General features: G+C 46.6%; 1 protein-coding gene across 1 annotated transcript; it reads right to left on the bottom strand.

Annotated features, from left to right (window-relative positions):
• On the bottom strand, positions 1–27819 carry OTULIN (OTU deubiquitinase with linear linkage specificity). Its single transcript, XM_065875071.1, has 7 exons — positions 27533–27819; positions 19322–19398; positions 14145–14239; positions 10588–10731; positions 4323–4448; positions 1638–1907; positions 1–396 (listed from the first exon to the last, which is right to left on the bottom strand). The coding sequence occupies exons 1-7, from the start codon at positions 27682–27684 to the stop codon at positions 202–204; spliced, it is 1059 nt and encodes a 352-aa protein (XP_065731143.1). The 5' UTR covers positions 27685–27819; the 3' UTR covers positions 1–201.

Below are 27819 nucleotides of genomic sequence, written 5' to 3'. Positions count from 1 at the left end.
AGGTGTGCTCTGAAGGCCCCCAGTGAAACATAGTGCATCATAGGTGAGGGAGAAAACTTGATTAATTCTGATTATCAAAAGCTAGTCTTCAGAACATTCCAGTCCAGCTTGGCTCACAAGGCCCAAGAGTCCTCAGAGGTCACTCCAAGGGACCTGCAGTCCCAAGGACCGAGCCGCGGCACCAGGCTGTCCAGGAGTGTCTCACAGACTCGTCTCCTCACACACTCTGACAGGGATGTTGTAGTGCCGGTCATCTTCGGCGATCAGCGTCACCACCGGCCAGTCCCTGGGGGGGTCGGTGGGATAGACGGTGATGAACTCTTCAGTGCTGTACTTGGAGAGCCGGTACACCTGAATGGTGTGGCGCACAGCGTAGGCGAGAAGGAACATTTCAACCTGGGGGAAGAGCAAACACTGAAGGATGAGGCGGGAAGCCACGGTGAGGGATAAGGCTCTCCACCCACTCCCGCCCTGGTGTCCCCGAGGTGCATGGCACGGCTCAGCCACAACCTTTCTTCCTCCCCGTGGGCCCAGCCCCAGTCCTTTTGTATATATGGGTCGTTATAAACAAGCACATCATCAAGAAGAGATCCTATGTCTGATCAGGGACTCGTGTAGAGAATATGCAAAGAACACCTTACAACTCGACAATAAAAAAGCAAATAACCAGTTTAAAAACTGGGCAAAAGACTTGAATAGAACAGATATTTCTCCAAAGAAGATACGCAAATACCAGTAAGTACATGAAAAGTCATCAGGGAAATGCAAACCGAACCCACAATGAGAAACCACTTCCCACCCACTCGAATGGCTACAATCAAACAGATAATCGCTGGGGGTGACTGCTTAACGGGCACCAGGTTTTCTCTCAGGGGAAGGAAACAGTTTTGGAACTTGACACAGGTGATGGTCACACAACACCGCAGATGTACCGAAAGTGACTGAGTTGTACACTTTAAAATGGTTAATTTTGTCTTATATGAACTTCACCTCAATTAAAAAAAAAAAAAAAAACAAGACCCTTCAGAGGACTCTTCCAAGAGCTTGATCTATTTGTTTACTGGAGCCAAGGGTACTGATCCCATCCACCACACTACAGAAGCAAGCCCAGGCTGAGATAACCACGGCGGTTATAGAATAGGTTCACAATTCTTTGGCACTCCTCCCTCGAATGCGGGAAGGATTAAGTGACTTGCTTCTAACAAACAGAATAGAGTGTAATTGACCGTGCGTGACTCGCAAGACTAGATCACAGAAGGCACTGGAGCTTCCTCCTTGCTCTCTTCTTGGATCCCTTTCTGAGAGAAGCCAGCCGCCACGTCACAAGGACACCCAAGCGGCCCTATGGAAAGCCCCACATGGCGAGGAACAGAACCCTCCCACCACCTCCCAGTGAGGGACTGAGGCCTCCTGCCAACAGCCAGGTGAGTGTGCCATACTGGAAGTGGACCCTCCAGCCCCAATCACACCCTCAGATGACTGCAGCCCTGAACAAGATCCAACTGCAGCCTCCCGAGACCCTGAGCCAGAGCCATACAGCTCAGCTGCTCCTCAACTCCTAGCCCACAGAAACTGGGATGAGGTTTGGCGGCTGAAGCTGCTGTTTGGGCCAATATACTCCCAAAGGTACAGCTCACCTGTTCAAGGCCACCGGCGTGCCCCACCTGGTTCAAATGGTTCCTCAGCAGCTGTCCGGGGTCACCTGACGTGTCCCGAGCAAACAGAAGCACAGAGAAGAACGGCACTTCCCTTCCCTTCTCTTTATCATCATATAGTTCGATGGCTCTGTTTAGCATGAGAAATTTCACAGCTTCATAGAGGCTGTACTCCTCTTCTTCATTCGTGAACAGTTCATCACAAGCTATCTGCCTCGCTTCGGCAGTTCTCAGTTCAGCCAAGTCTGTCCACTGTGATAAGAAAGTTACATAACAATTAAATTGTTGCTCTAAAAGTCCCTGGTAAAATTCCACACGATGAGCACAAAATTATTTTCAAGATAGGCAGGCAACCATGGGTCACGTACCAACGCTCAATGCTCAAGCTTCCAGCTCAAACAATGGCACTCTTTAGACCTCACAAATTCCTTATTCACTTCTTCCCCCACTAACTTGAAACAAAGGTATAATGTACTAAGGAGAACTCTAGGGCCACGGAATGGAAATTTCAACTCCCCTATCTTCCCAGGCAAAGAGATCAAACCGGTCAATCAGAAATACTTACAGGAGAGCTAACACGCGTGTGTGAGGCCCGTGTGAGACGCTGTGAAGCGAAACTGAAACTACTCCTCCCCTTAAGGGGTTTACAGCAGCCGTTACCACCCAGAAACACCAAGCCAACCCTCAAACATGGAGATGCGCCAGGAAGATTGCGGGGTATCCTGAGTATCTGTTTACTAAACTTACCCTTCTAACCTCTTAAATATACACTTGAGTTTCAAATGAATAAATCCACTCCGGAAATTCTTACCGACTTCTGATTCAGAGTAAAGCAGAGGATCAGGTATTCAGCTAACATAAGCAAACTCTTTAAGTGAAAAAGAAAACCCTATAAACATATGTGCTTTTAAGTTAAAGTGAACGAGGATAGGAGGTGCCAACATAAAACTAATCCTTATGAATAACCAGTAACTACTGCTCCTCCCGAAAACCATTAAAATTTTAAATACAAGAGTAAGTGTTAATAGTAATGACTGTGCCACCGGACTCGCTCCAATATTTGGGTTGCAAGCTGGAACACCTCATATTTTCCAGAAGGGGACCAAGCTGGCAGGCAAGAGCGCAGCTCTGGGGTCAGATAGTCAGGGTGGAATACAGGCCTTGCCACCGAGCAGCTGGTGGCTTCTGCAGGGCCTCCGTCTCCTCGTCTGCAAAGTGAGGATACCACAGCAACGATACCCAGGGAGTCGTGAGAATTAAACAATGCATCAAACTTTTAGCGTGCAGCCTGGCACGTACAAAGTGCTAACGATGCAGCTCAGAGGCTTTTTTTTTTTTGCTCAGAGTGTTAATGTATAATTTTAATGCTATTACAAACTGGAATCACTTAAACATTCCCCCAAATGAGGATCTACTTACAGTAGGCACAGCTAATAAAGCAACCTCACAAGAACTTAAAGGAGTTAGAAAGGAGACCGTCACCAGTGGCTGAGCTGAAGAGCCTTCCTGTTCACTCCCACAGGCCAGAGCCCTGTGCTCAGCCCCCTGCTAACCCAGGGCCTGGGCAGGCGCAGGTCCCCCAGCCCCCTTGAGTCCTGTGCTCTGCTCCAACAGGCAACAAGAACAGACCCCCTCTCCCCTTCTCTTGCTCCCATTTCTTCATCACTAGTCTTCCTTCGACAGTATAGTTTCCAGTACACATTTCTCGTGTTTGTAAATAAAAACTAGGCTCCAGGAACTCAGGGCCCTCCACTCATTCAACAAAATATTTACCAAATGCCTATTACGTGTCAGGCCCAGTGCCCGGCACTGGCTGTAAAGGAATCGACAGGACAGTCTCTGGTGAAGCTGAAAGTCTCATGGGGGCAGACCACAGTCAAGTAAACAGATCAACAACCAGGGTATGTGCTGGGGAAATCCTGAAAGCCGATGCCTGACACCTCCTTACCGGCCTCCCTCCTCCATCTACAAAGCCTGGAGCAACTAACAGGCCCTCAATCCCGGGTCCCTGGTGAGGAGAGCTTTTAGGCTGCTCAAAGGCCAGCAACCTAGAGTTCTGTGTGGGCCAGTGTGCAAGCAGGATATCGACCCACATAAGGCAGCGGAAAGCCACAGAAGAGGGAGTATTTAATAACCCAATCACTGGGAATCAGCAGACCAAGTTCCTCCTCACAATTCTGTTTCAGAAAAACCCTCAGGACAGTTGTCAAAGGACAAGTTACTAAATCTGCTCCACTGGAAAATCATCATGAAAGAAAACAAGTCTAATAAATATGGACAGAATCTTAAAACATGAACATAACTGGGAAGAATTTAATAAATGTGAATTCGTTATCACTGATAATCCTGTAAGAGATATGGACTACATGATATCCCTGAAACTTGTCAGGACTTAGAAGAAAAGACTACATTTGTACGGTTTCCTTTAAACAAAGTTAAACGTTTCATTAAACACATCATCTCCTCCGAGAATACACGATGCTGATATTTCTTCATTTTACCGAACACTTCATAGGAAGTGTTTGTGTTCGTTTAGAATTATTTTGCCTAAAAACCAGCCAAGAGCGTGTGGTAATCCACTAAGTGAAGGCCAAGAAGTGGTGTGCTGGGGCACCCGGGAGTGAGAGCTTTGCACTTATCACAGAAAGGAAACTACATGTTTCAAACCTTCTTCCTCAGTAAAGTGAGGGACTCCTTAATTTTATCAACCAGGGCCTCGCTCTTCCCCTCAAACTTCAGTCCAAGCTTCCACTGCTTGATCCAGCTGTATTTGCTTATGAGTTTTTCTGGTAACTAGAGTATCAAGAAACAGAGAGAGAGAATGTTAACATTCCAGAAAGGCCATCACACGATCCAAGCTATAAGAAACAATGACGCCTACAAGACCTACCTTCGTTTCCAGAATTAGTTCCTGCACATCTGTCTGGGTTTAGGACGGCGGACCTAAATCTGGAAGTCAGGATCTCGGAAAGACCCACCCTGAGGAGGGCTTCTACAGTGAAATGGCAGTTCTGGTTGAGACCCAAAGGCACAATGTACCTGGCTGGGTTCCAGCCGCGGGCAGGAACATTCCACAGCACTTTGTAAGGGTACGTGAAGGCAGTGTTCACACCAGGTCTTCGCATAAACCACCCAAGCAGCTGTGGGGCTCACTGGTGCCTCCCTACCACTCCCTAATGCCTGACTCAGGAAGGCGCTTTGGGCCTGTGAGATGGTCCAGGATAGGGTAAAAACCTGTTCCTTTCCTGACTAGGAAAATAAAACCTAACTTCTGATACTTACACTATCATCAAAGTTTTAATATTAGAAAGAAACACTATGGTATCTAGTTTAACTAATCAGTGTAGTAAGATAGAAAATACAACTGAGAACAAGAAGCAGGGGTTAAGGGAGTTGCGATGGGCTAGCTCATTAGAGAACTGACAGCTCAACTATTATTTTGCCTGTTTCCTTTTTTTTCCTGGAGCATTTGCTATTTTGTTTTCCCCTCATCATCAATAGAATTTGGAGTCTGAAAAGCAAGCTGGGACATAACCGGATCGATGTCAGCATGGGAACTCAGACTTTCCCAACAGTCTTGGAGAAATCCATATAATTAGGCCGGGCACAGGCATGTCCCTTCAGTGCTATGAAATGCAGAAAGGAAAAAAGAGTTCACCTCCAAGTCAAAAGATCATTAGAGAATAATTAATTCCTCCCTAGAACCTGAGTTTGTTTAACAGTTATAATACAGTTTTAAATGAGGCCATGTGTTCAGTTCTCCTGGAATCTAAGGCTCTGAAGACCCTTGCATGAACGGGAACTCCAGTTTTACTTTCTCTTTACAGCAGTCATGTGAAACTACGGTGGTTTCATCTCTACAAAAAAACAAAACCACAACAGGGACGTAAATTCCTCTTCAGGTGGTTATCACAATGATGGCGTTAATGGGGGAGGGGTTGTGTTCTCATCTTCTTATGATGACAAATGACTACCCGCCCAAGAGCAGCCCAGCTCTGTACCCACTCTGTCCTACATTTCAGCAACATGTGGGCAGTTCTGCTGCCAACTTTCTCTCAGGTTCTCTGGTTTATCACCAGACTCTAAAATGCCCTCAAGTGGCAATAAGCTGAAATCACAACTGGGCACAGAGAAGTGCAGTGAGCAGAAAATACTGGCTACGCAGATGTAAGCTGGGAAACGGGGTGGAAGGAAGCCCAGAAAACATAAGCATCACGTGACGTTGTGCATGTACCTAAAAAGCAGGCACGATACTCAATTACTCAAGAGACCCCAAAGATCTAACTACACCGAGCAAAACCCAAAAAAAAGTCCGTTTCCTCATTCCTTCCACGCATGGGCCAAAGTATTGCTGGAATAATTATCAAGGGCTGTATATGCTGGGAGCTGTGGGGAGCCTGGAGAAAGCCCAAAACTGAGGTGTGAAAAGAAACTATGAGGAAAGAATAATGGAGCTGAAATTCTTTACTCAGATTAAAAAAAATGAGGATAGCTTTAAATGCTTTCAGGGGGTCATGACACATACAACACACACACACAGCCATTCTTTTACACTACACACACGGAGACTGGACTTCTGTTAGGGTAAGGGAGAGGTAAAGAAGAAACAAAATGAAAAACAAGAAACAATGACGGGAAATACTTAATAAAGTATTAAACTGCCTAATTAGCTTAGGTATAATTTCATTTGTGAGTGAAATATAAAAACAGCCTGTTTTCTCTAGGAAATGTCCACAATTCTCGAAATCAGAGCCATGGTTAAAGGGATAGCAAGTAACAAGAATGTGTCATCCCCAAACTGTCTCATGAGTTCTGATATACAGTCTATCCCACCCTAAGCAAGCAAACACTGTCACAGGTCCCAACCCCTCAGAGACATTCTAAAACTATGGAACCAAAGGACCCCTGTCCCGAAGGATACCACCTCTTGGGGACCCAGCTGCTGCCCAAGTTTAAGAACAGCCAGACCAAGCCACGTCCAAGGTCAGGGTCACGGTCAGATCATCCGACTACAGTCAAACACAGAGACTAGGATCTGGGCAGAAGCGGGAACGACAGACAGGGAGCCAAGACATGATGACAGGAGGTGAGAGGCAGCCAAACTGTCAGACGGGCCACGAACGAGCAAGGCCAGAGGAGCCAAGCAGCACGGGACGAGCGGCCTGGGCTCGCTCGCCTCCACTGAGCTCACATTAAGGGGAGGGTCTCGGTCTAGCGCTCCTACTTCCCTTGAATCTCCTGAAACCATGCGTGTTCTAGGAGAGAGGGAAAATGGCAAAACGCTACAAAGAACATCTCTCCAAATGTAAATGGAAGCAGATACAGCCAGCTACAGGGTGTGTAGCTTCTCTGGGCTCACCGGATTCTTGACGAAATGCAAGCTGAGGACAAGGGATGTTTAGCACAGTATGCAGCCTGCAGGCTGGGCCAGGACTGGTTCTGAGTCTACAGACTCACATACAAACTCAGGTGTCCCAGGACCTGCCCAATGCCCAGTGTGAAGAGGTGGGCTACTGCAGAGCCTGGGCAGTTCAGGAGACCGTACCAATGCTGAAACTGGTTCCCTCCAACCTGCCTGCTGAGAGCAGCCTTTTTATGTCCCCAGAAGTGGTCAGTGCTCCAAGGACTTCTAAAAGCCCCGTGGACACCAGGACATTTGACTGTCACTGGATGCAGGGTAGTGGTCAGAAGAGGCCCTTGGCAATTCAGAAAGATCAAGGATCAGGGTAAACTGAGACAGACTTATTTGTCAGACAGTTACTGTGTTTGTAACAGCGAGCCTACCCCATTTTAAACCCCATAATTTATACCAAGCTGTAACAGCAAGCATGGCTTAATTAACATGACAGGATACAAGTTATTCTGATTTAGTAGGAAGATGGGTAGGAACTGGGCACAGAGACTTTCATACCAAAACTCCTGTAAGACGTTCTTGTTCTGGAGAATTGAGTTAAGTATCACCTGATCTGCTTGTCTTAATCACGAGCGTTAACAAATATTAAGACGCCTCCTTATTACAGTTACACAAGTAGTCTCTGGTAACAGAGAGGCCCCACTTGCGGGGCGAGGCGGTCTGGGTACCCCACCACCACGGTGCACCGCCGGCTTCTGCAGGCCTCACCACCTGGCGGTATTCGTACTTGGTTCCACCCCGACTTCTTCCAGTCACGCTGCACTGCCCTCTCGCTCACCCAACGAGACCCCTGTCAGTGTGGACCTTCCGACAGGAGACGAGGCGGAAGGGCCAGCATGAGAACAGGGATGGAATGCCATCCACAGGAGGCTGCCTGAGACACCTGGGAGGTGGTTAAAAACTAGTCTGGTCAAGTGCGACAACCAAGTCTGTGTACCCCTTTCTGCACTGGCACTTCAAGTGAGAGGCGTGTGGTGCATCTGTCACCCGCCCAAGACACATGGCAAAACAGACCCTGTCAGGAAAGTGCTCAAATCGAGGGACTCTGCTGGGGCCTGAAGAGTCAACACAGGGACAAGTCTTCTAGTCGGATGAGAGCAAGAAAAGTTTAATAAACTTTCATACTAAACCCACGGACAGGTATGATGTGCTTTTTCTCTCTGACGTGGGCCTCTTGGCATTCGAGAAAGGTTAGATGACAAAAATAATACCACTGTGACCAACTAATTATGCTCCCAAGAGAAAAACTCTACTTGTTGACTGATACATACAGAAAAGGGAAGAAATTAGAAAGAGTACTTGAGAATTTCCGCATGACTCAAATGAAGTCAGGAAAACCACCTTAAAGCCCCCATTGCTCATACGCACAACGTGCTCTCATACCGATCAGAAACCAAGCACAACCTACCTAGACTATTTTTAATTTGGCAGATAACCTTACCCAAATGTATCCTGTTAGTAAAATAAAAATTATGCTTTACTTTCATGGAGCGTATTTTGTATGTTTAATTATGTAGAGCACTACTTGCACCAGAGTTCCTTGGAAAGTTAAAAAGTCCAATTCATTACATCAATTAAGTCCATAAATCTAAGCAGCCCCTTAAAGTAAAAGGCTCAAAGGAAAGCAGCCTAAAATTGAGGAGGATTTTGTCACAATCAATAAATAAAGCTATGGCGGTCAAACAAAAGTTAAAGCAAAATACAGTGAGATCACCCATGTCTGCTTCCCAAGCAGTGTCTCATGTCCACAGGCATGCTTTTGACTGACCAACAATTCTGAAATATTTCAGTATTGATATATGTCTAATTTGCAAAGCTAAAAATAGCCTAGTGTATCAATTTCTTTTGCTCCTTTCTCAAAAAAAAAAAAGCTAATACTGAGAAATCTGCTGAAGATGACATATCTTTGGGACTTCCCTGGTGGCGCAGTGGTTAAGAATCCGCCTGCCAATGCAGGGGACACGGGTTCAAGCCCTGGTCTGGGAAGATCCCACGTGCCGCAGACCACCTAAGCCTGTGCGCCACACCTACTGAGCCCGTGAGCCACAACTCCTGAAGCCCATGCGCCTAGAGCCCGTGCTCAACAAGAGAAGCCACCACAATGAGAAGCCCACGCACCACAGCGAAGAGTAGCCCCCGCTCGCCACAACTAGAGAAAGCCCGCACGTAGCAACGAAGACCCAAAGCCGCCAAAAATAAATAAGTTTATATTAAAAAAAGATAATGTATCTTTGATTAGAAGAAAGTATCTTTCACAGATATCATTTAAATAGTTTATACACACGTGATTTTACACCAGCTTATAAAGTAGATAATCACCTGAGAGACACGTGGTATCCTCCACCCGCTGATCCTGGTTTTGCTCTTTGAGGGTATGTGATACCCCGTTCACCTAACAGACTTCTAATTAGCTTAACTGCCAACCAGTATCCTCTAAAAGTCTTTATTCTAGGCAAATACCCCAGCTCCTTCAACTGTTCCCCAAAGCAGACGAGCCCTGTCGGGCACACTCCCACCTGTACTGAGGGTACAGGCACAGAGCTGCACTGGGTCCTCAAGATGGGATGTGACCAGCCCTGTTCAAGACAGGGCTGTCACTGCCTGTGTTTTAGAAGCGCTCCTTTTAAGACAGGGCTTCCTTATCACTGCAGGCATCACACATCAGTGGGCTCGTACTGGGCCTGCAATCCATTAAAATCCTGACTCTTCCTTCCCCCCTCATAAGTTGCTGGTAAGGCAGATCTCCCACAGCTAGCACTCTGAGTTTTCATTTGGGGTTCTGTTTTAATACAGGCGCAAGGTTTCCTATTTTCTTCCAAGTAATGTCATATTGTGACTTCTGCTCAATCGTGCCTGCCCACCAAACTCTTTTGGGGTATTCTATCATCCAACCTATCATGACCTCAAGCTGATGTGTGTCGGGGATACACGACACACTGATGATGTGACTTCTTGGGGTGTCACGACCAGGCTGCAGATTTAAAACCTTAAAGAGGGCCAGGCCTGGGACACAGCCCCTGACCCTCACCTCCCCGGGGAGCCTCCCCCAGGCTGACAGCAACCGTCTCTCTTCTAGGGTTGCTGCTCTGCCCCCTGCCACGCCAGCTCTCCAAACACTGCAGAGGGTGCCGATTCCTTGAATTGGAGTTAGAATCACAGAAATCTGCCTCCTAAAACCCCAGCAGGTTCTCAGATAGTACAATATACAGCCCACTTGGTAGAGACTCCAACACTGAAGTCAAACTGCCCTAAGTGCTTTGAACAAACCCTAAACACCTGCTCTCTAGTTAAGCTGAAGCACTGAAGAAATTTTATCATCTTCCTCTTCTGGGGAAATATCAATCATTTCTGGTCACTTTGCTATGCAAAATCATCTCAGCCACACAAAACTGAATAAACCCACACACTGACGTCACACCGCAGACAGTACAAGCACATAGCACAGGGCAGAGAAGGGGAAGTCTTTCTCACAAAAGCAACTGGAAACATTGCAGACTCAAACCTGCAGCAGCAGCGTACCAGCGTGAGCTCCGGGTCCTGCAGCCAGGAGGGCAGCGCAGCCGGCTGGCTCATGGCCTGGAAGAGCGTGGCCCTCAGCGCACAGTAATTATCTCCACGGACTCGCCTGATGGAGGTGAATTTCTGAGACACCTCCTCGTAGCCCTGGACAAAAGCATCAGAGAATTCAAAATGGTCATTACTGACTTCAGAGAGTGGGGAGAATTTTATTCCTGTGGAAAAAGTGTGCCCCCAATCACTAGAAGAACGGAAACAAGACTGGCTGAGTCTTTCATGTAAGATATTTGAATTCTTTTTTTAATTAATCAAAGGAAATTAACAAATGTTAGTACTGTACACAGTATCAGCATATGTAGCAGACGCAACATACTAGAACATATAAAATAATACACCAAGTATTATTAAAACACTAGCCACCCCAAAGTTGAAGTTATATGCCCCTTAGCAACCATTGTAACATTCACTTATTAATAACCAGCATTCTGAAGGCTTTAATCTGTGTTTAGATTGACCCTAAACTCTTTAATGAAGAGACAGAAAAGAAAAGAGAGATGTACCCAGCTCGTATCCACATTAAAAATAATACCCCCAAATCCAAAATTTCCGTGAAATACATAAAAAAACTACATGCTAGGAGGTGCCTGGATAAATTCTGTTAGACTTTTTCAAAAAGTGGATTTAAGTGTCATTCTTGTTTAGCCTGCAAGTGAAACAAGGAAATGAAAATGCTCAGTGACATGCTCAGTCAACGCAAATACAGCCATCCAAATGGACCATTTGGAGCATGCCCCCCAAAAAGGACAGCATAAAATCCCAGCGACCTGGTCCAGGGGCCCAGATGACTGATTCCCCACTGGACGCTGCTCAGGCGTCAGCGTCAGCTTCACGGCTTCCCCACCGCACGGCTTCGCCCCTGACCTGGCAGACCTTTCGCTAGTCCTGCTGTTCCGCAACAATCACTCGAAACCCTGCTTCCTACCCACATTTACACAAAAGAAGAAGTGTCGCCCTCATGGGGTGGGCACCATGTAGACAGTCATCCTGTGTCCAGGCACTGGACCCTGTTACTAGTTGTTTTCAAGGTTCAAGTCACAAGATGGTGTTCTAAGTGGATATGAAAGTACGTCTTTCCAATAATAAAATTTTGAGAGTTGCATTTTTATTCAGTGGCCCAACCGCTGCAATGTAAGGGCCCGTCAAGCAGACTCATGCCTGCTAATATGCACCTCTTCCCTATGGTGAACCCCTGGCTACCCCGAATACTCACGATGGCTAGTTCAACAGCAACTGTATCTTTCCAAGTGTGTAAATGAATATCCAAAACAAAACAATCAGACAAATAAGGACTAAAAGATAACAGATCCAAGCTGTTATCAGGCCCAGAAATGCTCTGACTGCCACGGGTCCCGATGGGATGCTTTTCTAACTGATGTGCCTTTGATTATTTGGTCACCGAAGGGTCCAACTATAGGGTCATATCTTTAACTCAAACTGAAATGAAAGAGGAATGACTTCAGCATGAGTTCCAAAATATGGAACACTTGGATAACTTAGTAAACATCTTCAATTACAAGCTTGAAGGTGCCAACTGTTAGAAAAGATCCTTTAAAGAGACTGAGATCCAAAATTAAGGTTGCATGTCAGTGTAAGCATTTCTGGGGAAGATGAGAAAATACAGTTTAGATACCTGGCCTCTGGTTATCTACTTTAATACAGAGCTGGAGGTTTTTACAAAATCTACAAGTAGCCAATATGCATATTCAGCAGATGGCCACACAAATCTAAACGTTCTTAAGCTCTGGCAGGAACTGAGAGTCCCAGGTACGTCGTGATTGAGCTCTCTAACGAGTGCCTGAGACACAAGTAGTCTACAGTCCAGACTTGTGGGAAACAGGGCTGACACTGGCTCTCAGAGCTTCAAAAGTGGCAGTGGCATTCGAGCATGGTCAGCCCATTTCAGGGCAGGCATGGGCAGCTGAGGTGCCTGATGAAAGGGGCACAACATTTTCTACAAAATGAAGCTCTGAGGACAAGAACAAATATATTCAAATACTTAACACTCTTAAATCCTAAACAGTACAGTTCTAAACAAACAAAAATTTTAAAGATATTTCTATCAAACATGACAGGTCAATATCTGTAACATGCCAGAAGTGCGTTCAAACTTGTAACGTAAATAATCCCAAGAGAAAAATAAGTAGAGGGTATAATCCATATTACAAGAGGTGGTAGAAGCATTAGGGTGAAACTGCCATTTCCGTAGCTCGGAGGAAGTCAGATAAGGCCACGCCTTGAACAGCCTGGGGTGCCGGGGTGTGCATGTGGGGCGCAGTTGGACCGCTGGCCCCCAACTCAGTCAAAATCCCGCATGTAACTTTACAGGCGGCCCTCTGCATCCATGCGGCATGTAGTGCTGTAGTCCATATTTATTGGAAAAATCTGCATAGATGTGGGCCCAAACAGCTGAAACCTGTGTTATTCAAGTGTCAACTGGAGTAGCAACTTCAATCTACAAAGGAACGCTGGATTCAGGATACATTTGAGGGGGAACCAGTAGGATGTGCCACTCGACCTGCTGTGCAGTGGGAGTGGGTCAAGGGGCCTGACTCGAGCAATGACCCAACCCAGTCATAGCCACAGTGGGACTGTGTCATGGGAATCCCTGATGTCCCACAGCCTTGGAAGGACTACCTCAGGGTCACCAATCTATGCAATGGGACTGAAAGGGGGACAGCTCCTGGGATGCCCTAAATCAGGAGTCCCCAACCCCTGGGCCATGGATCGGTACCGGTCTGTGGCCTGTTAGGAACCGGGCCGCAGAGCAGGAGGTGAGCGCCAGGCGAGCGATCGAAGCCTCATCTGTATTTACAGCCACTCCCCACCACTCGCATTACCACCTGAGCTCCGCCTCCTGTCAGCATTACGGTGAGTTGTATAATTATGTCATTACGCATTACAATGTAATAATCATAGAAATAAAGTGCACAACAGATGTCACGCGCTTGAATCATCCCGAAACCACGCCCCTCCCGAGACCGAGGAAAAATCGTCTTACACGAAACCTGTCCCTGGTGCCAAAAAGGTTGGGGACTGCTGCCCTAAATAAAGGAAGCAGTTCCAGATCCCTCTGCTTAGAAGGTACAGGAGAGTCCAGGCCCCTAGAACTGGAGGACATGGAAAGAAACCTGAGCGGGACAGCAGATGTATGACGTCTGCGCCTTTTACCTCACCAGGCCAGAAGGGCAGTGTTCCCAAATGACCCCAAGAGGACAACCAATGGCTGGGCCAACCCTGAACAGCACAGAGCCATTTATGTGTTTTCCAAAGAAATCACGTTACTGAATAACTGATTATGATTCTATGTTAACACTGTGGCTCCAAACAAGTCCCGTATCTTTGGAGCCTGTTTCCTCATCTCTAACGTTAGGACACCAATAATTACACGGTCTAGTGGCAGCTGTCATAACTAGCATCGAAAAGTACAAAAGGACATATTAAATAATTACTTATGATAGACTACTGGAAAGACTCAAAATGCGTGCATCCAGGCATCATACCTTTTTCATACATGTTGCTTTTTGCGTATTTCCCCTCCATTCTTTTTTGCAATAGTCCATGATATCCATTTCAGGAGCTACACTTAATCTGGGTTCTGTTAAAGAATAAAAAAAAGGGGGGGTGGGGGGGTGGGGAGGGGGAAACAATGAAACAAAGCATCATCAGAATAATGGTACTGCTTTACCTGAGATTTCCTTTCTCGCTCACTGCAGTCCCTCAAAATCCAGAATTCCACTGCTGCCTACCACCTGGTCCAGACCTCCAGCACCTCGCTCCTAGGTGACCACCGAGGGCTCCCAGTGGGCCTCCCTGTCACCACACCCTACCAACCATTCTCCACACGGCAGCCAGAGGGGTGCATTTAAAACGTAAGTCAGATGCTACCCACCACCGCTGGGCTCCAAGGCCTCCCATCACACTCGACTCTACTCCCTCACTACCTACAAGGGCCTCGTGCCCGGGCCGCCCGCTGCCTTTCCGGCCTCAGCTCCCACCACTCCCCACGCTGACGGTTCCTGCCCTACCTGCGGGGCACCCGCTCCTCGCTCTCTGCTCGCCTCTTGACGCTGATGCCCGATATCAAAATGCCACACACACACACCTTCACTCTATTCCCCTTACATGGTTTTCTTTTTCTTGTTGGCACTGATCAACACCTGACATATTTCTTTTTCTGCACCCTGCCTTCCCCACCCCTACACACACACCACACACACCACACACACACACACACACGACAAAACATGAGCTCCCTGAGGGCAGGGGCTTTGTTTTGTTTCTCAGCTGTGCCCTCAGCACCTGTAACCACACGGACCCAGGTGCCCATGAATAATGTTCACATTAAATACGCAGCAGTCTAAGCTCTGAGAAGATACATCTAATGATTTGTAATTTGTTTTTTACATCCATTATACAAAGAGATAAGACCTCTACTACAAAAGTATATTTAATTGTCTCTATTTAGTTATATCCCGCCTTGATCCCAAAAGGCTATAAACTGTTGATAATCAGCCAGAAATTAATGGAGCTCTCAACATTAGTTGAACCACAGACCTTGTCTGACTCTAAGAACACATCCCCCCAAATTAAAAAATACAACTTATGATCAAACGATATAGTAAGAAAATAGCCTTTAAACTTTCCTTGTTTAACGTATGAGGTTTGAGATTTGGTTTTGTGGCACGTGCATATGCACGCACATGCGTATGTCTGTGTGGATGTCCTAGGAAGAAAGAGGTAAATTCCCAGGCATCTCTTGACTTCCTTTTTAAAATACTGAAGAAGTCAATGTTAGCAAAGAAATCAGGATATAAACACAGAAGTACCTTACAACATATCTACTCAGGAGGAAGCTGAACACAAAATAAAGATGTTATATTCAGCTCAATTCAATAAACACTTACTGTATGTCTAGTATGTGCCAAGCTTTGAGCTAGGAACGGGGGGTAAGAAGACGTTAAAGCCCCAGATTCTGTCCTGAATGTGTTTGGAGACTACTGAAGAAGAAAGGACCACAGGTACTCACCACACAGGGTGTGACAGATGAGGGATGACTGATGCAGGAGCCCAGGAGGAGCCCCTAATCCCTGTTTGCAGTTCAGGTAAACCAATTTTTTTAAAAAACAAAAAATGTTAAGAACCGCCTGTTTTAAAAATCTCATGGTAAATCCTTTCACAAGGAAAACAAACCTTTTACACAAAAGGGAAAATAACACATATACAGATACATTTTTCTGTGGCATAAGTCAGGACCGGCTTAAAGGTGAAACAGACCCCGGAGCATAATACACGGAGACCACAAATACCACCGCTGCAGGGCCAACCCTCAAATACAAACCAGTCATTGTCTGAAGTCAATAAACACTGTTTGAGTGTCTATTTAGTGGAGGGAAGATTTCCCTTTTATCGCCTTCCTACTCACCTCCCCACAAAGCTTGAGGAACTACAAATGTCCAGAGCTGAGGACACTTATCGGGGCACGTTCTGCCACGAGGCAGAGCATGCTTCCAGCTCAGGAAGGGCCTCCCGGGAAGAAGGTCCAGCCTTGCCACTCTCCTCACTTGCAGTCCTCTTCCTGTGTGCACCGAGACAGGACTCGGCCCCTGGTCAGGGAGGCAGACCACACCCCAGGACTGAGGGGAGAAGGCAGAAGGCTCAGCGGGCTCAGAGGCCAAGCCGCAAGCCACAGCCCTGTGCTGAATCAGAGGTCCGCGGGACACAGTTGAGGGTGGAAAATGGATACTCACAAAGCGCTAGCATCAAAATTATACTTTCAGTCCCATCCTGCCACCATTCTTTGGGAGGAGGACTCCAACAGCCACCGCATGCCATCCTCCAGGCTAGAAGCCGGAGACACAGGACAGGCAGTGCCTGACCTCAAGCAGTTTAAGTATACAACAGTTCCTTGCTTTGTTTAACTGCATCCAACACAGACTGATTACTGTTCCCAGGAAAGAACATTTCTAGTGGCACAAAAACCCCACAAAGACAAACACAAAAAAAAACACAAAGGGGGAAGCTGAAAATCAGAGTGGCAACCAGAAGCCAAATTAACCAAGAGGTTTGTTCCTTAACCACCATACCACCATATGGTGACAAAGACAAGGATTCAGACTCTCAGAGGATGGGAAGTTAAAACTGAACCCCTCCAGAACGCTGGGACTCTCAACTGAGAGGCTAGGGCAAGAATCACAAACTTCTTCTCTGGTGGGCCAGAGAGTAAGTAACGTAGGCTTTGAGGGTGTAAGGTTTTCTCTCACAACTACTCAACTTTACTATGCATGAAAATCACCATGGGTGATGTGTAAACCAAGAAGTTCCAATAAAACTTTATTTACAAAACCAGGGGCCATGTCAAATTTGGCCAGGGAGCTATAGTTTGCTGACCCCTGCCTGGACTAGGTGAAAAAAAGCTTTTCACTAACAAAGAGAGAGCATAAAAAAACTCTCTGCCTTGGCCTGGGCTCTGACTCGGAGAGAGAGGAAGCCTCCCCTGAGAATTCATAACCACGGGCCGGCTCTCACACAGGGCCAGGGTGTGACTTCACACTAGCTGCAAGACCCTGGAAGCTCAAACCCAGAAATTAACCTAACGTGGCCCAAGGCAGGTGACTCCCTGGGTGCCTGGCAGAAACAAGGCCAAATCCTCTCACACTCAAGACAGGCTGCATATACTCTACAGATACACAAAAGCTGAGCTTAGAATTCAAACCCTGAAGAAACAAGAAATAAGGAAAAATAGCAACTGGCATAATTAGGCCTGCCAGGATTTTCAGATAATGGGATTATCAGGCCTGAAAGAGTATGTTTAAATGCTTAAAGGAATAAAGGAAGGAATAAAAACATGAGCAAAGAGCAATACACTATCAAAAAAAAGACCAAGCAAATTCAGAGGGAAAATAGAACTTTTCCAAAAAAGAAAGAAAAAGAAAATATTTCCGAAGGAACTGTCCTGAATGCAACAGAGGCTGAAAGTCAGAAAACATTTGAAAGGGTGTGTAACAGAGGGACCTGGATGACTGAATGAAAGCTAGCAAACACCTCATTAGAGCGATGAAAGGAATAAGTAGAGAGAATAGGAAAAAGGCAACATTCAGAAAGATAGTGGCTGAGAATTCTCCTGAACTGATGAAAACTAGCCATCCTCAGATTCAAAAAGTAAAAAAAAAAATCCCAAGCAAAATGTTTAAAAGAAAGAAAAAAAAATCCATACTTAAGAAACCTCAAGGAGAAACTGTAGGACACTGAAGACAAAGAGAAGACAGAGAAAGACAGATTTCCAAGGATCGGACTGACTGCAGTACTTTCAACTACAAGAGAAACCAGAAGACAATGCAATAAAATCATCAAGAAAATAAGAAAAAACAAAAATTCGTCTGGGGTTATTCAAGAAAGAAAGTAAAATAAAGAAATTTTTATACGGACAGAGCTTCCCACCAGAGGCACTTCTACAGGATGTTACTGCAGGAAGGGCCATGAACCCAGAAGGACTGAGATTCAGGGTATAAAGGGATCTATTCTGACCTCAGACTAAAGCTGGACAAGGCCTCAGACAAGGCCCCCTGAAAAGCCAGAGCACCTGCACAGGCCTTCCCTGGGGGGCAGAGGAGAATTCCAACAGAGAGCCTGCAGAGTGAGCGAGAAAGCAAGGGGCCCCTGCACACACAGCAGGAATAAACCATGGCTGAAGAAGCACCTTCTCCTCAGGAACATGACTGCTAAGGACTGAATCCGACGTGAACTGAGTGCAACTGCAGCAGAAGGTTCGCGCATCCTCTGAAGGTTATGGGGGACCATAACATCTCCCTTGGCTGCCACAGTGAAGAGTTCCACCAACTCCTTGTGAGGAAGACTCCAAAATTATCATCGAAGACCCCACTTTGCATCTTTTGTTCCTAATTACACGTATAATGCTTTGCTAACCATACGACAAACAGGAGCTAGTTCTTAAACCAGAACACACACATCACACAAGTGGTGCACGAGAAAGTGCCCCCTGTGAACATCTGTGGCACACCCCCAACTCGGAGCATCTCCACTGGGCTCCCGCACAAGGCTAGCAAGGAAGGAAGGAGGCACTTCTCCACACATAGCCCCGCCGGCCGTGCCCCCAGCAGAGGCTCACCCTAGCAGCCGTGGGTCCACGGGTCCTGGTGGGGCGAGCAGAGCAGGCACGACTGAGCAGAAGCATGGACACAAGATCATGAAATGACGGGAGAATTAGTGCTCTCAGTCCCATGACCGTTCTTCCTTATCAGTTAATCAAATTCACATGGCCTTCTGCACGTAAAGACCCGGAGAGCCGGCTTCTCAGTAAGTTCTTCCACTTGAAATGAAAAATGCCCTTCAAACCCAAACTCTCCCTCTAAGAATACCAGCAAGTCAAGAACTGAGAGAGAGTGGTGTCAAGAGATTAAACAAAGCCTCATGGGTGCAAAAACCATATGAATGTAAAGAACGCAGGGGAAGTATTTGTATTAAAACTGTAAAACCTCAGGAAACAGTATTCCCCAAACATACCTCAGCAAAATGAATAATCCAATACAGATAAGACCACACGCACACACGTTTCCTAGGAAGTACATCTCAATATTTCATGGAAATGGATATACCGATGTAACTGCATTTTCTACTATAAACAGTAGGAACTCTATAAAGAAAACAATTCCAAACATACCTGATGACCCTCTTTCATGTATAAGTAATTCTTTCTCCTTTTCTATTTCATCCGCCGCACGATACATGTCCTCCTCGCTGAAATCACACCAAGTTAGACATTTCAAAAATTTGTTGCGCTGACAAGTTCCCTCTTATCACAACATGCAACTGCTGAAAAAATTTATGACACGCAAAGTTTAACTTTTTCACATTACATGATGACAGTCTGATAAAATATGGGTTATTTATCTTAGACTCATGTTTCTAGCATTCCAATTCAGTTTTTTACTTTAAATGAGACATTCTACACCACTCCACTGGCTGCATGGCTCATTTTAAATTAACGTCTTTAATGCCTCATGTATGTAAGCGTCTTAGCGTGCATCTTATCAGTGAAGCCATGCCATGCTGGAGATGGTACTAATAAAAGTATACAGGAGTGCAGGCCAAGTGCCAACTTTAGTATGTCACAAGCAAATTTTACAAGAGCTACTCTAAAAACAAGGATAAGAGATTTACAAGTCCCCAGAGCTACAAAACCTCCCTCAGGCCCCTCCTGGTCCCTGAGGCCCACACGCAAGCAGCCACCCGCCTTCTGCCGAGCACATCCCTGGCACCCCGCATACTTTCACTGGGACTTAGCACAACAGCTCCCAAAAGAGTCTCTAGGCTCCTTCAGTGAGCTAACAAGAACCTACTAAGTCCTGGAAACGGAGAAGACTCCACTGGGTGCCAGACAAGGATGAAAAACGGGACTTCTGATTTTTAAGATGCCTCCTTTTCCCCTCAAGATACACCACAACGTGACAATGATGGGAAAGAGAAGTGCCAACTCTATCTTTGCTGAAACCACAAGACATGTGAAAGCCCAAACCGTCCAAAAGTGGAAGAAGGGGTAGGAAGGGACGGAGGACAAGGGAAGCCTCGAGGCCAGTGGAGGGGCATCTGCTGGAAGGGAAGACCAGTACACCCTGCAGGGCCCCAGTAAGGCTCAGGAACTGGAGGTACCAAGTGCTTCAGATGGTATAGGAGACACCCAGGGCTGAACACAAGGAAACTGGCTGGTGTACACATCAGGAGAGATTAGACCCCCAATTCCCAGTACTCCCTCCCCATGACAGCACACCCCTACTCCTCACACAAGACAGGAGGCTCCAGGCACCCTGGACATTGGACACAGGAAGGAGGAGTTACTAAGGAACCGGGTGAGCGACTCGAGAGACGTACTCACACCCTGGATTCCCTCAGCCCCCCAGCTCCGCATGCATCAGCCCAGCCAGAGGAAAGGGGACCAAGTGAGAGGGAACAAGAGACAGAAGAAGGGCCGCTGAGACAGAGACTGAGCTGGGCACTAACATACCCTCCACCCCTCTGAAACCCTTCAATGGCTCCCATATAAGCAAGGACGTCTAAATCTGGACCCGTCCCACCACTCTAGCTTGTATTCTGTGATTGCCCTACACACACCCACACTTCTGTCCAAACACCTGACCGACCCTAGCCTGTGCTTTCCTACCTGTGATAGGCTCCATCCATGCTCCGGCACGAATGGCTTACCACCTACCACCTCAGGGCACATGCCGTGTGGGTGGCCTCGCTGGGGGTGCCATGGCTGGAGTCACCCAGGGTTCAACCACTCCTCACTAGCCATATGTATAACCGTGCAACTCAAGTGACCACACTTCTTACCACCTAAATGTATCCACCTGTAAAAAGGACAGTAAGGGCTTCCCTGGTGACACAGTGGTTGAGAGTCCGCCTGCCGATGCAGGGGACACGGGTTCGTGCCCCGGTCCGGGAGGATCCCACATGCCGCGGAGCGACTAGGCCCGTTAGCCATGGCCGCTGAGCCTGTGCTCCGCAACGGGAGAGACCACAACAGTGAGAGGCCTGCGTACCGCAAAAAAAAAAAAAAAAAAAGGACAGTAAGAGCGCTCACCTCAAGAGACTGCTGTGAAAACAGACGCATAAATACTCAGCACTCAAAAACGTTAGCTAGTCTTATTAATTTTCATGCTACATCCATTCGTGTAGAGTAGTGGTAAGATCATTTCTTATTCCTTTCTTCCTTTTCTTCTCTCCACGTAAAGGTGATAGGGCGTGTGTGCCTGTCTTTTTTAACGTTGTGAGGTTGAGGGGACATACTAGGGAAAAGGTACTTTCCATGTGCTCTAACCCCAGTGAGATTTCAAGTAACAGGTGTGATGTCACCCATGGAGCCCGTGCCAGGGTTAAAAGCAAACAGAAACCAGACTCGCAGGGACTATACATCAAATGCTTAAAATAAAAAGTGACTAAATGTGTTAAGGTCTTTTTTCAATAGTTTAATGTTATCTTTTAGCCTCCTTCCTAGCGTTATCAAATAGGAGAGAAATTCTGATCCTATAAAACAGGCATTTAAGTGAATCATTTTCGCAGTATCATTATCAGAAGCATGTCTTTGGGGAAGCCACTTCCCTAATCTTGGCCTCAGTTTTCTCATCTTCAAAACAAGAAGACTAGACAAGACCTAAATGATCTACATGGTTCCTCTTCCAGTTCTTAGTTCTAACAGACTATGAATCTATTCACACGTCAAGCCATTCTGTGGCTATGGGCAGGCATATTCACCTGCACTCGTCTCCTTCCTTTCTAATCTACAAAATAACCAAAGTGCAATGGCAACACCAGTGCCCAGAGGAGGTTCTCTAAACAAGCATCTCTCTGCACAGCCGCAAATACAAATTCCGTCAAAGACCAACAGGAAAGGGACGCAAAGGAGACTAAATGCAAAAGGAAGACAGAGCAGAAAGGGAGATTACTGGTAATAGAAATGCGGTGACTCAAGAGATACAAAAGAAGTAAAGCAGAAATTGAGGAATGGGAGGCCTGGGGTATATTCAAATTACTGTAGCCACACTAGATTTCATTCAGATTCCCTGCACAAACGTTTGCCAACTTCCATGGCCACCAAGGACATGTGGCCAAGGACATTTGCTAACTTGCCAAGGACACCAGGGAAACTATAATATGGCTTTTAAAAGCTACTGTATCTCCTTGGAGAGAAGATAAGTTAGAAGTTCAAGCAATAAAGCTCAATCAATATGATCAGAAAATAAGACATTTAACAGCCAAAATGAAATATTCATCCAACATAAGGACCATCAACTGGAAAGTGAGAGAGATATATGAAAGCAAGAAAAATTAAAATAATTTTATTTAAGAAAATACTTCACTCAATAAACTTCTGCTTTAACTTTTTTAAGTATCAAAATATTAAAGCTGAAAATAACAACAAAAAGAAATTATATTTAAAGTTGGAAATCTGAAATAGCTAGAAGTTTAAATTTTTGTCATGGGAAGGGAAGACAGTGAAACAATGCAAGGAAAGGGGATATTATATGATAAGATAAAATCCTTGATGCTGACTAGTTTCAGAAATTGGGCAATCTTTTGTGTGTGTCAAGTTGGGGTAGGGATGAGGCGTGTCCACCATTTAGCACAAAGAGGCCACTAAAGTCCACAGGCTCAAATGATCACCAAAGCAAAAAGTTTCCTTCTAGAAAACATACCCATCACTAGAAAAGTAGTGAAGAAAAGTAGGAGTCTTGGGCTTCCCTGGTGGCGCAGTGTTTGAGAGTCCGCCTGCCGATGCAGGTGACATGGGTTTGTGCCCCGGTCCGGGAAGATCCCACATGCCGCGGAGCGGCTGGGCCCGTGAGCCATGGCTGCTGAGCCTGCGCGTCCGGAGCCTGTGCTCCGCAACGGGAGAGGCCGCAACAGTGAGAGGCCTGCATACCGCAAAAAAAAAAAAAAAGAAAAGTAAAAGTCTTAAATCTGACTTGATTTCTTGGGGACCCTGGCATGTGAGTCATACTCAAGTACACAGTCAAGTTAAATTTTAAAACCAAAATGCTAATAATTTCTACTTAGAAAATTATTAGTTTAGTACCATAATGTTACTTTAAAGTATTTTCAAGCTCCCATTTTCTCTCAGAGATGAATTATTTTACTCTCAATATTAAGGCAATATACACCATTGAGTAGGTTACATGACATTGTCTACTAAATTATTATTATTCCTCTTGCTCTTTTCAAAGACCTGGATAACAATAAATGTTTGAAAACTTAATTTTAAAGTGCTTACTTACTACATGTAGACAAAATTACACTACTCCCCAAAACAAAAGCTATAAGCTAAAAACACAGGGCTCAGAGAAGCAGAAGACATTTCTGTGAAGCCAATTTTTCAATTTCTGATACAAGTAAACACATGATATGAAAAAGTGAATTCTAACATATATGCAAAGCTAACAAGACAGCACTTTAATCACTCACCATTATGAACATTTGCACCAAGCTTCCCTTAGTTATCTAAAAAAGCTAAACTGAGTATGACTCTGTTCAGCTCTCTGGACTTGAACGCGGCAGTTCATGCTTAACTTGGCCTGTCCTAGAAGACTAATGGCCCAGGCAGTGTTGCTGAAAGTGTCAACCACTGTGACACCATGCACCATCCCACACAGGCACAGGAAAAGCAAAGGCCACTCAACCCAGCCTTTCTCCACCTCTTAGCGGTTGTAGAGATGAGTGAACAACACATCAAATGCGGGAAAGTCCCGGCACCCAGGCTGAAATTCCACCTCCGATCTGCAAGTGGACTTTCCATGACTGGCTCGGGCTATTCCACGTGACTTCCAGAGGTGTCTGGGGACAACCAAGACACCCTCAACAAGGAGGTTTCTCAGATGCATCCCAGCTCTGAAGCAGGTTCTACATCCAGGAGGGGGAAGGGGCAGGAGGGAGTCGCTGTTACCCCATCAAAGACAGCCACCGCACTCCCCGGGGCTGCTAAGATGGGTGGGAAAACACATTCGCACAATAGCACATTTAGCAACACCCAAGGACAACTGCTTCACAGTTTGTTGTTCACAGCCCTTCTGAGAATCCACAGCTTTCCTCAGAACCTCAGTCCAGAAAAACATAAATACACTCATAATTTTGCCTTCCACTTCAGAGGGGTACACAGACCCATCATGTTCCCCCCTACACACAGCCAGCCTGTGGACCCCAGATTCAAACCCTGTCCCACCGTCAGGCAGACAGAGAAGGACCACGGAGTAGTCTCACTTCTCAATCCCCTAAGCATGTCCAGCCTGGCCACCAACCATGTCCCAGGACCATCCTGGTCCTCAAGGACTGTAGTACTTAGCTTAGCTAAGAGGAAGAAGTGACACAGCATAAGTTTCAACTGTATGGGTCAGGTGAGCAGGGGATGGAGTATAGGAGACCTGCTGATAGGAGGGAGGTAATGTCCAAACAAGTCAACTGAACCTGGTCTGACCTAATACTTCCTCAAAAGGGACCCTGAATCATCTTGTGAGCCATCCTTAGGGCTTGTCCAAGGGATGTCAGCCAACCACAGCTCTCAAGCGAACTAAGAAAAAGGAAAGAAAGGAAAGGAAGGAAAGAGATTTAGGAAGTAGCTTATCCGTATGATTTTTATGTCTTTCTTCCCCACTATTTCTCTCCCTTGCAAAACACAGCGAGCTTGGTCACAAGGATTTGTGTCCTACAGTACAGCCTGTAGGAAATGAGCCATCCCTTCCCCTACCCTTCACTGCACCTCTCAGAGTCACAGCCCGGATGTACAATATAATGGCTACAAAAGCTGGGCTGTGATTTGTATTCATAATCTCTATCCACTGAATGAATTAAAATGACTCTGCGGGGTATCTCAAAACATCTGCATTTTATGGTGCTTCATATTTCCAGATGCAAATAGTTTACTCAATTCCTGTGCAGGTCAAACCTAACTCTCTGGGTGGAAAGAAGGGATTTGGCTCCAATGACAGAACAGCACAAGATTCAAAAACTATTTTAGGACCTAGTTCAGGCATTATTACACAATTTATTTATATCTACACTCAACTATTAGGCTGCATATATCATCATGTAAGAACTGATGTGCACACATTATACTGCAAAGTATATAATGGCAATGTTTATATGCTGCAGTACAGTTTCTCTAGCCCTTAAGAAAATATCAGAGTGCAATGAGAAGTAGCCCCACTGCCCGTATAATAAACAAGGAAGCCCAGAACATAAGATACGATGTTCAGAAGCTGATATTTGAAGTTATCTTCACCTCCTTTCCCTGGCTCCCCCTTGCTCTCTTAAGTTAAAAGAGAATGAGATCATCAAAGACAACAAAAATAGGAAGAAAAAGAAATTAAGCTAGTAAATAAACGGCAAACTGGAATATTTATTCCAGAAAAAAAAAAGTGAAGTCTGCATGATTATATGTCATGGCCCTCTACCTAGTTTTGCTGAGAAAGCCAGAAAGACATGGGGGGAGGTCCCCACCCAGGCATCAGGGAACCTGGCCCTGAAACCTACTCCCTGCGCCTCCCTGGCCAAGGTGCACCTATCAAATCTGCAACTCAGTTTCCTAACTGATAAAATGACAAACCTAGGCTGGGTTGTTTACATTCCCTTCAGCTCCACGCCCATAATTCTACTGACAGTAGAGAGAAGAGGCACCTGTGCCACAAAACCTTTTCGTCAGGGAAGAGTGTTCCTTTTGCACCATGACCCATTTCCCCAGGTGCTCAGACTCTGGGAACCACATCCAGCAGAAAAGCTTGCCAAATAACTCTGTGTATTTGGGGGACCGTGGTTTGGACTTCAAAGTTTCTGCGTATCCCAGGAGGGCACGACACAGCTGAGGCTGAGAAACAGCATCTGAGGGCCAGGGCCGCTAGGTGGGGAGCACAGCTGAGACCACCGGGGCCTAAGTGCGGCAGCAGCAGTCAGCCTGGAAGCCGCGCAGGAACCAGCACAGGCTGGGAAAGGGCAGAGGCAAAGACCACCCCCATGCGCACCCCAACTTCACCCGCTGCAGAGTCTTAGGTAGGGCTCAAACCCAGGGAGCAAAACTGCAGCCACATCTGCTCACATGGGCCTGCACAGTGGTTTCAATTAAAAAATAAAAGGCTACTATTTAAAAATCAGGGGAATTCCCTTGAAGTCCAGTGGTGACAATCTCTGACGGGGGAACTAAGATCCTGCAAGCCGTGTGGCACAGACAAAAAATTTTTAAAAATAAAAGTGAAACACCTGGATGTAATTTAAAAATAAAATAAAAATCAGGACATTTCAAACAAAAGTCAGAATATCTGGAATCTTCTATAGGCTGGAACTTAGTGGACCCTGTCCCCATAGGACTCAGCTCTCCAGGAACCCATGTGACACCTGCCTAGCTCCTGGGGGCAGGAGTTTGAGACCTCCTGCTCTAAATCTTAACCCATTAAGTGTGGATAATACCATCCCAAGGGGCTTGGGTGCTCAAGGAGAAGGTCAAAGCCCACGATAAAGAGCCATGCAAGTGAGAATTATTGTAATACATTATATGCAATAACAGCTCCCCCAGGACCCCTTTTTAGGAAATGGGGGGGGGAAGCACATTTCCAGCCAATTAAGATCTCTGTCAAACTGGTTACCTGAATGCTTTCGTCAATTTTGGAATTCCAAAGGCATTTATATGTGACTAGAACTTGAAAGTGCAGAAAAGTTTCAGCCTTCAAGTTTATATTCTGCTTCCACCCCTGCCCCCAAATCCTTGCAGAAACTGTAAACTCTTCCGATGTACGCAGCCGCCTTTACAGTTCAATAAGGAATTGACCTAAGCAGCACTGCCTTTCGTATTTAAAAATCAAGGCGGTTGGGGACATCTAGTTAAGCAGCTAACGGGCAAAAGAATTGGGGCAGACTCCGTCCAAAGTCTGTCCAACAGGTGGGACGCTCATCAAGCGCAGACTTGCCTTCCAAGAACAAGCAGGTCGCGTGGCTCAGCTTTCCTGGGGTTGTGACAGCGACAACCTCAGCCCCTTGCCGCGACAGGTTGGGGGGAAGCGCTAATGGAGTGGGTTATAAGATAATATGCTTCTGGAGTCTGTTTCCCAAGTTGCTGGAGCTTTCTTTAGCTTTAGAGATACGGAAATGTCAAAAAGGTGGGGGAGGGTACTGGATAACCAGAATTTTAAAACGCGCCTTCCGGAAAAACTTTTGTCATCGGACACACTGGATACAAAAGTGTCTTCACCGACGACCTTACTTAAAAGCAAGGGGGCGAAGGGGCCTCCGCCGGCTCCTCCCCCGCCCACCTCACCCCACTCCACGCCCGCCCGTGGGTGCCGAGCCCGGGGCCCCACGCCGCTCCCGCCGTCCCCGCCCCGCGCCCCGAACTCACTGCTCGGCCGGGCACCGCACCGCGGCTCGCGGCTGGCCCCCGGCCACTGCTTTCTCGCCCTCAAGCGCCGCGGCCCCCGCCTCCCGCGCCGGCTTCTCGGCACAGCTCTCCCCTGGCCACGCTCCGGGCTGAAGCATCGTCCCCCGACTCATGGAGCCTCCGCCGGCGGCGGCGCCGCAGGGGTTCGGCCGCCTCCCAGCGATCCGGAGACCCTCCCGTCGGGGGGCCAGGCCGTGGCCGCCGCTGCAGCTCTGCTGCCCGCCGGCTACCGACGGTTCACAGGACGC

This window comes from Phocoena phocoena, chromosome 3, assembly GCF_963924675.1.
Source record: "Phocoena phocoena chromosome 3, mPhoPho1.1, whole genome shotgun sequence".
NCBI lineage: Eukaryota > Metazoa > Chordata > Mammalia > Artiodactyla > Phocoenidae > Phocoena > Phocoena phocoena.
This window is presented reverse-complemented; position numbering and strand designations above follow the sequence as displayed.

Excerpts from the sequence above, each read along its gene's own strand:
- OTULIN (XM_065875071.1), bottom strand. The coding sequence starts at position 27,684 with ATGAGTCGGGGGACGATGCTTCAGCCCGGAGCGTGGCCAGGGGAGAGC. Across the intron at positions 10,732-14,144 it reads AAGCAACATGTATGAAAAAG|GGCTACGAGGAGGTGTCTCA; the intron begins GTATGATGCCTG and ends GCTTTTGTCCAG. Across the intron at positions 4,449-10,587 it reads AGGACCCGGAGCTCACGCTG|TTACCAGAAAAACTCATAAG; the intron begins GTACGCTGCTGC and ends TTGATACTCTAG.